The sequence below is a fragment of the Phoca vitulina genome, unplaced genomic scaffold (genome assembly GCF_004348235.1).
Source record: "Phoca vitulina isolate PV1807 unplaced genomic scaffold, GSC_HSeal_1.0 scaffold16, whole genome shotgun sequence".
Taxonomy (NCBI): domain Eukaryota; kingdom Metazoa; phylum Chordata; class Mammalia; order Carnivora; family Phocidae; genus Phoca; species Phoca vitulina.
In genome coordinates, this window is record NW_022589719.1 from 26,537,167 (window position 1) to 26,550,960 (window position 13,794).

A 13,794-nucleotide genomic window follows, 5' to 3' on the forward strand; every position below is an offset into this window, starting at 1 on the left:
TCTCCCTCTGACCCTCCTCCTTCTCATGCTCTCTGTCTCTCATTCTCTCTCTCTCTCAAATAAATAAATAAAATCTTTAAAACAAAAAAACAAAATAAAAAAAAAAGAAAAGAAGGACAGGGAGGTTTAATGAAGTACCACCCACGTGTTGATCATTGTGAATTTATGATGGTACCAACCACCTTTCTTCTGATCTAGATACCCAAAATATATTTCAAATGCAACATACCCAAAACACAATTCTTGATTTTCTGCACTAAATTTTATTTTCTCATAGGATTCTCAATTTTAGTAAATGGCATCTCATTATTCCACTTTTATAGATCAAAAAAATTTGGAGTCATCCTTCACTCCCCTCTTCCACTCACACCCCACGTCCAGTCTGTATAAAATGCTATTGGTTTTACCTTCAAAAGACATCCAAAATATGATGACTTGCCTAGATTGTTACAATAGATGCCTAACAAGATTCTGATCCCCTCCTTTTTCCTCTAAAATAGAGGATTTTCTACTCTGCAGGCAGAGTGATTCACTTAAAATGTTAAGCCTGATAATGCTCCACTATGCTCAAATGTCTTCAGTGACCTAGCACCTTACTTAGGGTAAAATCAAAGTTCTTACTATGGTCTATAAATTGCTCCATGATTTTGACTTTGTGTAATTTCTTATCTTATCTCGTGCCACATTTTGTCTTATCTCTTACCATACCACCGTCTGTTGCTCTGTTTCACCCTGTGTCTCAAATAACACAGCCTCCTTGCTGTTTGCTTCACTGGGCACTGGGAACTGAGCACTTACTGTTCTGGGAAGAGCATTAGACCATCTTTGATTAAATGTGTGGCCTCAGAAGCTATATTGCCTGGGTTTGATCCCGGGCTATGTCTCTTACCGTTGTTTTTTTTTTTTTTACCTTGGATAGTAATTTAAACTTTCTGTGCATCAGTTTCCTATCTGTGAATTGGGGATAATAATAATATTCCTCTCCTAAGGTTTTGGGAAGGATAAATGAACCAAACCATGTAAGTGATCATGTAGGGTTTGGCTATCATCATCACCATCATCATCACCATCATTTTCACTATCCTCCTCCTCCTCCTCCTCCATGATAAAATGAAGCAGAAATGAAGGTCTAGGACTTGCTAGCATAGCCACAAGACATTTGTAGCTTCCACTTTATTTACTTTCTTACTTTATTTTTTTATTTTTTATTTTTTTAAGATTTTATTTATTTGCGAGAGAGACAATGAGAGACAGAGAGCATGAGAGGGAAGAGGGTCAGAGGGAGAAGCAGACTCCCCGCCGAGCAGGGAGCCCGATGTGGGACTCGATCCCGGGACTCCAGGATCATGACCTGAGCCGAAGGCAGTCGCTTAACCAACTGAGCCACCCAGGCGCCCCCTACTTTCTTACTTTATTTTTAAAAAGATTTTATTTACTTACTTGAGAGAGAGGGAGAGAGCACAGAGGGAGAGGGAGAAGCAGACCCTCCTGCCGAGCAGTGAGCCCAATGCAGGGCTTGACCCCAGGACCCTGGGATCATGACCTTGAGCCAAAGGCAGACGCTTAACAGACAGAGCTACCCAAGCACCACTGTAGCTTCTACTTTCAACCTCTGGATCCACACACTGTATGAAGAAGCTCGTGCGGGACTCCTGAATGGTGAAATACCATGTGGAGAGAGAGAAAGGTGCAACCAACACCCAAAACATCAACAATGTGAATGAAGCCATCTTAGATAATTCAGCCCCAGCCGAAGTCCCAGCCTAATGCAACTATTGTGACCCTAGCAAACACAGAACACGAGAACCATTGTGTTGAGCCCAGCCAAACCATACCATATGATCGTGAAAATTAATAAGTAGTTATTGTTTCAAACAATTAAATTTTGGAGCAGTTTGCTTTATATCAATAATTAATTGATACTTTAGGTCAGTGGCATGAAAATCCCAGTTTGCCTGTAGGTCTCATGGCTTCAATCTTTACTAACAACTAAGTTTTCTCTGATTCATGTTTATGGAGACCTTAACATAGTTTTTTTCTTTATTTTAAGATTTTATTTATTTATTTACTTATTTATTTATTTTAGAGAGAGAGAGAGAGAGAGAACACACATGCAAGCAGGCGAAAGGCAGAGGGAGAGGGAGAGAGATAAACCTCAAGCAAATTCCCTGCTGAGTGTGGACCCTGATGTGGGGCTTGAACTCAAAACCCTGAGATCATGACCTGAGCCAAAACCAAGAGTTGGATGCTACTGTTTAAGCTCCCCTCCACAGTCTACAGTATTCTGTTATAGCAGCCCAAACTTACTACAATATATGTATTTTGTTAATCATTTCAATAGTTTTAGGTAGAATGGGAAAGGTTTCCTTTAAAATCATTACACTCATTACTACTACAAAAATTACAAATTAAAATACAATTCTCCCATCTCAAAGTATCTTAAATGACTTAAAGTTTTGGTAAACCTGAAAGAAGGAATTCTTTCAGGTAAATTTACCTTTCATTGTTACTGCTAATCCCCCTCAAGGCTGAAAATGGTGTAGAACTAAAATAAACTCTATTTGATGAGCTCAGCAGAACATTCCAAGGGAGTGTAAAGAAGATGCTGGAGGAACTGCTCATAACATCACCTGTGAAGATATTCTCTCCAATTTTTTTCCTTTATTTTACCTCTGTGTACCCCAAATAATGATAGAAATAATAGTAGCAATAGTAAGACAATAATAGTTGATATCATGTTTATAGGGCTTATTATAAAACCTGTATTCATTCATTTGATTCTTAAATAATAGGTTTATTGTAATCTCCATTTGACTGAAAATGAAATCAAGGCACAGAGGGTTTAAGTGATTTTTTCCTTGTCACACAAGTAGAAAGAGGCAAACCCAGGGCCTGTGCTCTTCCACAAAACTTTTTCATTGCCTGTCTGTAAGCTTGCATGATAACCACTGTTTTAATTATATAACTAATTAGAGGTTATTGACTGTAGAATATAACTGATAAATGTACTTGTTACTGAGAAGTCAATTACTACCTAAAATGCTAGATGACATAGAGAATATTAAAAAAGACACAAAAAAATCATCCCCTTAAAAACCCCAAAAAGCTGACAAGATAACAAAATACTACCAGGAAAACAGGAATTCAGTAAGGTAATTGAGCATGGAAGCTACTTTTACTCTTTCCAGAAAATAAAGCTTGGTTGGAGGACATGCATCAGGGGACAGAGGGTATAAACAATATTCTTTCATACATTAGTTGTTTAGCCCATACTTTATTATGGGGAAATTGGATTGTTAACGTATTTTCATTTCTACACAAAATACTGTATAAGAAACAATCTTTTTCTGGTTATGCTCTGTTTGCCCCTAACTCTCAATGTCCTTTTCTGCCTTGTCTTGCTCCAAAAGACTAATTTCTGAGAACTGAATCATTCAGTCTACACTTCCCTCTCACCTCCAGTTGGGTTTGGCCAATGGGAGACAGGGCAAGGGTTAGGAGGGTACAAGCAGAGAGAGGTTGGGGTATTTCTCTTCCTGCTCTCTCCTCGCATGGCCGTAGTTCTGTCAACTGTTGCTTTTTCCCCCTAAACCCACAGTTCTTGCCAAGTGTTTTCTCTCGATAAACCTAGATCTTACAGGTCTCGGATAATACTGTACCCTCTTATGTCTGTGAGGTCTAGGGATGATCATGGCTTCCTGCTACTGCTAGGATGAAAGTGCGTTGCCACCTGTATTCATTCCTTTACTCATATTTCTATATATAATCCTTTTATTATTTTTTTCAGTCAAAATTTGTTGAATGAGCCATTTCTTTCCAGCTGATACCAGAGATGCAGTGTTACACTTGTCACTTTCTATTGTTATGCTCATTTGTTAATTTCCTTTCTAGAAGAGAATTACTGAGTGAAATAGTAGAAGCATCTTAAAGGTCTCTGGCACACATAGCAAAATGATATCCAGATAATTTATACCATTTTTAAAAGATAACTTTTAACATTATCTGGGAGAAATCCCAGTTGCATGGAGATTTGCATGAGCTGGAATCAAACCCTTGCCTGAAGGTTGTATGCTCCCCTATTTGTTATGGGAGAGGCAATTCCTGGTAAGAACTCTCCCCAGAGTCCCCTTCATTTCACTGTTCCTCAGGGTATAGATAAGTGGGTTGAGCATTGGGGTTCCCAACGTGTACACCAGGGAGATGAACTGATCTTGCTTAGGGTAGTAGCTGGAGTTGGGGCGCAGGTACACGAAGGCACAACAGCCATACTGCAGCAGGACCACAGAAAGGTGGGAGGAGCAGGTGGAGAAGGCCCGGTGACGCCCCGCTGCGGAGTGGATCCTGAGCACGGCAGCAACAATGAAGACATAGGAGGTGGCAATGAAGAAGAAAGGCATGGCAATGGCCAGTGTGGCTGCCACAAGCACCGACTGCTCATGGATGTGGCTGTTGGCACAAACAAGATGCATCACAGGCGGCACATCACAAAAGAAGTGCTCGATACTCCGAGCCCGGCAGAATGGCAGAGAGAAGATGAAGGCCACGAGTTGTATGGACAGGAACAAGCCGATGACCACAGAGGCCATGACTAAGCGGACACAGAGAGTTAAAGTCATGGTGAGAGGGTACTGCAAGGGGTGGCAGATGGCAACATACCGGTCATAGGCCATGGAGGCCAAGAGGAAGCAATCTGCACTGCCAAGCCCAATGAAGAAGATCATCTGAGTGGCACAGCCCAAGAGGGTGATGGTCTTCTCTGACTGTAGGATGTTGGCCAGGATGTGGGGCACCACCACAGCAGTGTAGCATATTTCCACTCCTGAGAGGCTGCCCAAGAAATAGTACATGGATGTGTGTAGGCGGGCTTCTGTCTGGATGGCCACTATAATTAGGACATTCCCACTGATAATCAAGGTATAAACTAGGCTGACTCCAAGGAAGGATAAGACACGGAGCTCTGGTTGGGAGGGATAGGCCAGGAACACAAATTCCATCAGCAGTGAACGATTTCCCCAGATCATTGAGCTAACAGAGTTTCTCTGCTGAGAGTTACAAAGACAGGAGGAAAAATTGGACCAATGACATATTAGTTCACACTCTGAGCCATGATCTAATCTAATCAGGTCTGGAGTTAGAAACTTAGAATTATTAGAACTAATTCTCTCTTTTCCTCCTCTTTAATCAAGTCTCTTCACATAAGTATCTACAACTTAATTTCTAAGTGCCAAGAACTGGCTAAATTGTGTAAGAATTTTTTGAGAAAAAGAGGCAGAGGAAGTTTATGGCCTTCAAAATGATTTTTAGTGGAAGCGGAATGAAAGTTAATTCTTTCAGTAAATTCACAAGAAGTGTCAAGGAATTCTTAAAAGCAGGGTTCATTAAGGTGAGAGTGGGAAGCTATTCATTTACTCACTCATTCATTCATACATTTATTTGCACACAATGCCTCCTGAGGTAGTGACTCACATATATATGGATGTAACACTGAAAAGCTAGTCATATGATGGAAAATGAAGAAAAAAAACAATGCCCAGGGACAAAGAGCTAACTTGGTCTGAGATCAATAGTATCAGGGATGAGCCTCAGAAAACAAAGCCCTCTGTCTCCTGGTTTCTCTATCCATATCTATTCAGGAGAAGGGCAGGACTTGAAGGAAACAGAAAGTTTTATCATAGGGCTCCTCCTGGCTTGTGGTGGTATGGGGAAATATGTGATCATAAGCTGTGGGAGATCTAAGAATCCTTCCCTTGAGTTTAGGGATGAATAGGAAAGACAGTCAGTCTCCATCTGTTTTTCTTCTCTTCTAAGGAGCTAAAGGGAAATCCAGCTTCTTGGATTTCTTGCTTCCTTGAAAACCTTGGGATGAACAGACATAACTCTCAAAGGGTATCCATTCCACTGTTTTCCTAAGATCAACTCATATTCAAGAAGGAACAGAGGGGACATGTAATCTTGTTTCAATTTGCCCAATTTCAACATTATTTATGATGAGCTTTATTTTTTTTAATTTTATTTTATTATGTTATGTTAGTCACCATACAATACATCATTAGTTTTTGATGTAGTGATCCACGATTCATGAGCTTTAAAGAAAAATCTTAATCCAGAAGCACCACTCCAAGACAAATCATCCACATAGACCCAGCTCCGTGTCACAAACATAGGGAGAAATGTAATTAGACTGTCACAAACATTCAGAGCACCTAGGGCATGAACGCTTATTCATTCTGTTCCTCTTCTGAACTTCAGTCATGCTCTGAATGATTTCTAATGTCATCTGTCATATTCAACATTTTATTAAAACATGAGGAGTAGGGGCAGTGCATCAGTGTGTGAGAGATCAGTTTTGAAATTAAATGATGTGGTTTGCATAATCCCAAGTCCTGGCTCTGTGATGCTAGGCAATATATAATTTCTAGTTTCTTTATTTGAGAAATGGGGATAATAATTATACTTAGTTCTGAGGGTAGTTGTTTGGATTAAAAGAGATCATTATGTAAAATATCTACTACAATGCATAGTCCATAGCAAGAGAAGCCTAATAACAGATCATTATTATTTTTTTATTTAAATTCAATTAGCCAACATACAGTACATCATTAGTTTCTGATGTAGTGTTCATTGATTCATCAGTTGTGTATAACACCTAGTGCTTATCACATCACGTGCTCTCCTTAATGCCCATCACCCTGTTACCCCATGCCCCACCCACCTCCCCTTCCACAACCCTCAGTTTGTTTCCCAGAGTCAAGAGTCTCTCATGTTTTGTCTCCCTCTCTGATTTCTTCCCATTCATTTTCCCCTCCCTTCCCCTATGATCATTATTATTCGTAAGTTCAAGGGCAGCCATCTACCTTGAGTTACATTTTCATCTCCCATATCACCAAGCCTAATGTATGCATTGTAGACATTCAATAAATATATGTTGCATGGATAAATATACTATGAAAAGCATGTCATTACACTTTTTTGTCATTTTCTCTTTCACTTTTAAGATGATTTCATAATCCAATCACCTATTTAAGAACCCTCACGGAAAACTTGGTAACCAACATTAGGGCTGCATTGTGGAAAAAAATCCTGCCACTCAGGAACATAACATGTAGAAGGCTACAACAAACACATCTAGGGAGAGTTTTCCACTTACAGCTGATAGAGGGCTTTGGAATCTGTGTACTAATGATGACTTTGGAGAGTTTTATGATAACCATACTTCTGTCATTTTAATGGTGCTCTCCAGGATCTATAATAAAATATTTATAATAGAGTTATCTATAGGTCCTGAATACTTAGTGCTGGAGAGGACCTCAGAAATTGCCTAGTTTAGTCCTCTGTCAGATACTTGAATCTTCCATACAATAGTTGAACATCAGGTCACCTTCAAAGCCTAGGGAATGTCATTACCTCCTGACTTGCTTGCTTCGTTGTTGGATGGTATCATTCCCTAAAAGATTTTTCTTGTAATGGCTGAAGCCTGCCTCTGTAACTTCTACGTTTCATTCTTTTATCTACCATTGGGCCATTTCTCCATGAAACACTTCAGGAACTAAGAGCTCTTATCATGTAGCCCTAAATTGTCTTCCCAGTTTCCTTTTGGTATTCCTCAAATAACATGGTTTTGATATGTCTTATAATTTTAGCCCTGGAAATGCTCTCATTTTAAATAACTTACTTAGAAGTGTACTGCATGGGGCAGATCTCAGGGATGGTCAAGTTTAAAAAGATCTAGGTATCACCTATCTGTCCTTTGGCTGTCTACTTCTTCAGTCTAATCAAAATTAGATTAATCCACTTGTTGTGTTTGATTGTTTTGATAGTCTCCTCAGACTTGGATGCTAAAAGTCTAAACATTTTTCTTTCATTTTCAGAGAAGCAGAACATGCTCATCTTCCTTTTTTTTTTTAATTTAAATTCAGTTAGCCAACATTTAGTACATCATTAATTTCAGATACAGTGTTCGAAAATTTATCAGTTGCTTACATCATCATTCCTTTAGCATTGGTTCATTGCTCTAGTTTGTTGAGACTGACATTTTAAAAAATCTTCAATTTGTGGCTCTACATCTTAACTATCCTTTCTGCAATACCTCACCTTTATTTTGTATTGATTAAGTGCTAAGCCCCACCACATACAATGGTGATCAAAACGACACAGTTGTGCCAAGTAGTTGTATATCCTTTTTTTTTTTTTTTTAAAGATTTTATTTATTTATTTGACAGAGAGAGACACAGCGAGAGCAGGAACACAAGCAGGGGGAGTGGGAGAGGGAGAAGCAGGCTTCCCGCCGAGCAGGGAGCCCGATGTGGGACTCGATCCCAGGACCCTGGGACCATGACCTGAGCCGAAGGCAGACGCTTAACGACTGAGCCACCCAGGCGCCCCAAGTAGTTGTATATCCTAAAGAGAGAAGCTGTTAAAGAATCTGGTGTATTTATATTTGTATTTATGATTTATAATTTATTACATATCTTTTATATGTATGCCATTATATTTATGTAAATAAAACTATAATTAAGTGCTCTAAAGAAGAAGTGTGTTATAAGATTATACACCATGTGGTTCTGGCACAGTTTGTGATTAGGGGATTCTGAAACGGCTTCCTAGAGGAAGTCATATTTAAGTTAAGATCTGAAAAATTGGCATTAGCTAGGAGAAGAGAGGTGGGCAGAGTAATGGTGTCCATATCCTGGACAGATGACATAGTGGATTTCATGGTTCGAAGAGACTGAAACTTATATCCACATATCATCACCTTGTTATTCTAAGTTGTTACTACACATGTTGCATAGGACAGAGGCAAGGTAAGAGCACTTCAGCGTCATCCCCAGAAATCTGCCCAGGCTGACATCTGTTCATGAATCCACACCCGCCTCAGTGTCTCCAAATCACATTCCACATCGTATCTGCATCTTCCTTCTTACGTCTCCAGCCAGGCCAGCCCCACGTGGCCAGAGTGTCGTGGGAAACCTTGTCCATGTGCATTCTGGAAAGACAAGGAGTCTAGACTGGATGGCTCTCGAATTCTTGAGTTAGCATTGTGTAAAACAAGGGGGTTAGTGGATTTGGCAACACCAGACCGAGGTAGAATCTCAATCTATTATTAACAGCAATGTCACCGGGGCAGATTAACTCACATTAATTTCTGTTTCCTCACATTTAGAAGATGCAAATAATAATATTCACTTAATGGAGCTGTGATGAAATTAAACAGGATAAAGTATTTAGAACACTTGGTTTGATGTGTGAAACCTATTAAGTTGCATAATAAATGTTAATTTTTCTTTCCTTTCTTTGAATCTATTAAAATACCTGCTTCATAGCAGAGGATGAAATGAAATACCTTACAGGAAAAGGGTTTTTATTAATCCTTAAGCCTTACCCAAATTTACATTAGCCATCCCTTCAATATTTTTTAGGCTAAGATTAGTTATTACCGTTTTAATCAGAAGAACAGGGCTTCCAAGGGAATTCAGAGAAACACTGTAAGCCGTGGGCTGAAGGAGCTCTAAAATCCTAAAGTCTTTACTTGTAAAGCCATTACTTGTTTTTTTAGCCTGGTGTCAGCGAGGGCCTGCTATACTGTGACTCTAGAGCGAGGGAGCAAAAGACTTCCTCTTACCTTTATCATGAGAAGATATCATGAGATTATCATGAATTATCATGAGACAGAGCCAGTCTCCTCGGTTATGTTCATAAAAGGTAGAAGCCAGCAGCTGAGGTCTGACTGCTCAGGTGGAGAGGAAGAGGAGGACCATGAGCCTGGGGGACAGAGGCTTTAGTAACCTTCCCAACAAAAGCTCTGGAAGGAGTAAATTGCTCTGTTATCTAGAGTCTTACCCCATAAGTTCTATCTCCCAGGAGGTAGTTGGATGGTTGTTGATCTCCCCTGTTACCAGATAATGAGTCCAAACTAAAACTGTCTTTGCACTTGGGATCTCCTGTCAATGGGAGATCTGCGGTATGCTTGTCAAAGTGAAAACCAGTATTAAACCCTTTATCAACATTCTCAGCATCCAATTTAATTTCCTAAGAAGCTCAATAATCAAGGTCATTTATGCCTCCTGCTTCAAGGATTTGACTCTCACCAGATTGTCATAGCTGGGCCAGCCCCAGTCCCAAATTATTATTGCCCTGGGGAACTGAGACTGGATTTTATATTTTATATGAAAAAGGGGGCCTTGTAACCTTGGTTGTATATAAAATAACTAATTGAGGGGGACACTGGACAGACATTTAACTTTCCTGTTACTTTTTAAATAACTCCCTTAGGGTGGTCTTTCAGGATTTGAAGAAACCATATGTTTTCATTCAATGTACCATATAGACTTTATAGGTTTGATCATGTCCCTGCTCAGATATTACTTTGCCATATTAAACTTGCAAATTTTTGATATCTTTACCTTTATTGCATTTCTCTTTCTCTTGTCTCCATCAGTCTGTTAGATCTTTCACGATGAAACATACAATGGACATATTCTTTTTGATAGCTGATAATTACACAGACTTAGGGTTCACTCATTTAGAGTTTGGTTCATCATGATTGATTGATTAAATAAGTATTTATGTAATATGATGTGCCCATCACTGTCTAAGTCTGGGCACAAAGACAGATAAGACAAAACAAGATTGCTTTCATAGTGCTTACATTGTTGCTATGAAACAGACAATAAACACAGTAAATAAGTCAGTTAGATATTATCAGATAGTGATGAGTCCCATGAAGAAAATATAATAAGTTAAAGGGATAGTTAGTGATTAGAGGAGGAAAGTCATCAAAAGTCTCTTCTTTGAGGAGGTGACATTTGACCTAAAACATAAATGATGAGAAGAAGTTAGCCATGAAATTTGGGGGGAAAAGCAATTCAAACAGAGGGTAATGCAGTGGAAGTAGTAAAGAACCCAAAGCTGGAAAAAAACCAAAACAAAACCTAGCATGCTTAAAATAAAAAATACTGAAATTTAAGCATATCCAGGCATGAGGATATTGGAAATTCTATCATCCAGAGACCTTCATTAAGAAAATGAGATGCAGAGAAGTGGCCTGATTTGTATAGTGTCCAACAAGGCAGTGGCAAAAATAGGACTAACTTGGTTCTTTTGATTTCATCTAATAATGTCCACTGACTATTGAGTGTGAAAACCCAGTGGTTTTTCAGGATCTCAAGGAATGTAGAGAATAAGTATCTATTTTTAAAAAATGTCACACTGCTTTCAATAATTCCTTAGACCAAGGTTTTAATCTTTTTCTAAAGGTTAAAACTAATAAGAGTGAGAATTTTTTTGAAATTCAATATATTTCGGAGACCTAGATACTGCATATTTTGAAGTAATACTTTATATGATAAGTTTCTAGTGAATAAATTGCTGTTAAAAGGATTTCTTCACAGTTTTCTAATATAGAAACATAAGTAATACCACTGAGATTTGAAGTTATATCAGATCCTTTTTTTGTCATTTCCTGGGCCATAGCAGTCAATTTTATTTGTTAATTTGGCTAGGCTACACTCTTTAAATATTTGGTCAAATACCAGATTGGATGTTACTCAGCTCAACTGTTGCATAAATGACCTGAAAACTTCCAGTATATCCCATAGGTGCAGAGCTGAGGTTGCTGAAAACCAAACCCAGAATCTCATTCTGTGAGTGGTTGATTTACAAATTAAGACTGTCACCTGGCCACTTTGGGCTCCTCATGGCCCTGAATCAACAGGTAAATATGTGTGACTGGAATAATTGATCCTGATTACTAAGGGGGATTTGGACCGCCACTCCACAGTGGAGGTAATGAAGAGTATGCCGTTAATACGGGAGATCCCTTGGGGTATTTCTTAGCACCACCATGCCCTTGTGGTTAAAACTGATGGACCAACATGGTAATCCAATTCAAGCAGAACTGCTAAAGTCCCAGACCTTTCAGGAAGGAAAGTTTGGGTCACCTCACTAAGTAAAGAACCATAACAAGCTGTGATACTTTCTGAGGAAAAAGGGAATATGGAATGGGTATTGGAAGAAGGGATTTATAAATACCAATTCTGACCACATACCACTTGCAGAGGACTGTAATTGTTGTGTGTGTTTCTTTATTTTTTTTTTAATTTTTTTATTGTTATGTTAATCCCCATACATTACATCATTAGTTTTAGATATAGTATTCCATGATTCATTGTTTGTGCATAACACCCAGTGCTCCATGCAGAACGTGCCCTCCCCAATACCCATCACCAGGCTAACCCATCCTCCCATCCCCCTCCCCTCTAGAACCCTCAGTTTGTTTTTCAGAGTCCATCATCTCTCATGGTTCTTCTCCCCCTCCGATTCCCCCCCCCTTCATTCTTCCCCTCCTGCTACATTCTTCTTTGTTTCTTTATTTTTTTAATGAATATGTTTGCGTGTATGTATGTGTGTATTTTCTTCCCTCTCTTATCCCATTACAATAGGACATAAAATGTATTAACTTTACATCATAGTTTTTAAGTTACAGAGTAAAAAAGAACATCATCCAAGGACTTTGCATTCTCTTCCGGGGAAAGGGATAGTAAATTTTTGGTTATATGCAGGATATGTATCAGGTTAGGTAGAAGTATGACTTTGCTATTGTCTTTATGAGATCAAGTATAGTTTAAGGAGATGAGTCTGGGTGCCAAGTTGACAAGGGGTGGATGGTGATGGTTACTTTCATGAGTCAACTTGGCTAGCCATTGTCCCCAGTCGTTAGTCAGACACCAGTCAAGATGCTACTTGAAGGTGTTTTTTAGATGTGATTCACGTGTAAATCAATAGTTTGTGTAGAGCAGTTTACCCTCTGTAATGTGGATGGACTTCACCTAATCACTTAAGAGTCTTCAGAAAAAAGGCTGAGACTATATCAAAAACTAATGATGCACTGTATGATGGCTAACTTAACATAATTAAAAAAAAAAGAAAGAATGAAAAAGAAGAATGGCTGAGAGGGCTAGAAAAGGAAGGGACTCTTCTTCCATTGTCTCCAAACTCAAGATGGCAACACCAAAGCCTGCTGGAACTTCCAGCCTGCTGGCCTGGGCTGAACATTTTGGATTTGCCAAACTCCACAACCACATGGGCCAATTGCTTAAAGGCACCTCTCTCTCTTCTATTGGTTCTGTTTCTCTGGAGAAGGCTGAACAATACAGAGGATGACTGCTAGAGTGTTTGACCATGAGACTTGATGACCCACTCTTGTTTTCCCAAACCTAAGGGTCTTATGTTGGAAATCTGGCAGTTTACTCTCAACACATGTTAATTCTCAGAGCAAACTGACTCTGCTCCACCTTTCCTGATCTACTCGTACATTCCTGGATTGAAATGTGGGAGCATAGATTAGACCCACCCACAGGGACCTCATAACATGTGAAAGAGGCTTAATGACGGAAACGGGTACACTGACCAGGCAGTTGCTTGTCACACTTTAGACAAACACAAGAATAAGGCATATTAGGTGAAATATCCTTATGAACATTCTTCAAGGATTCAGTTAATACCATTGTTTCTTAAGAGGAGGCTTCAAAGATAATGATGTTTCTTCAGAGGAAATGTAGACTTTTAATTTGTGGCTAAATGAGCAGTAGCCAAAGTATCCCTGTCCACTTTTCAGAGTTTTAAAGTTTCAGAGAACTTTAAAAAAAAATGAAAATGAACTGTAACAACCAAATGTTTTAGGAACAGATTTAATTAAAAATCCAAACTTTGGAGAAATAAATGTAAATCTGGCATTTGTATGTAAGAGTTTCGTTGTTGTCACCTGCTCAAGGACCTCCTTCAGGTCCCCCTAAAACT

At 39.1% G+C, this 13,794-nt stretch overlaps 1 protein-coding gene across 1 annotated transcript; it reads right to left on the minus strand.

Annotated features, from left to right (window-relative positions):
• Positions 1 to 4,076: 4,076 nt before the first annotated feature.
• On the minus strand, positions 4,077 to 4,994 carry LOC116638672 (olfactory receptor 10W1). Its single transcript, XM_032414769.1, has one exon. The coding sequence runs from the start codon at positions 4,992 to 4,994 to the stop codon at positions 4,077 to 4,079; it is 918 nt and encodes a 305-aa protein (XP_032270660.1).
• Between the last annotated feature and the right edge of the window lie 8,800 nt (positions 4,995 to 13,794).

Coding starts and splice junctions, on each gene's coding strand:
- LOC116638672 (XM_032414769.1), bottom strand. CDS start 4,994: ATGGAATTTGTGTTCCTGGCCTATCCCTCCCAACCAGAGCTCCGTGTC.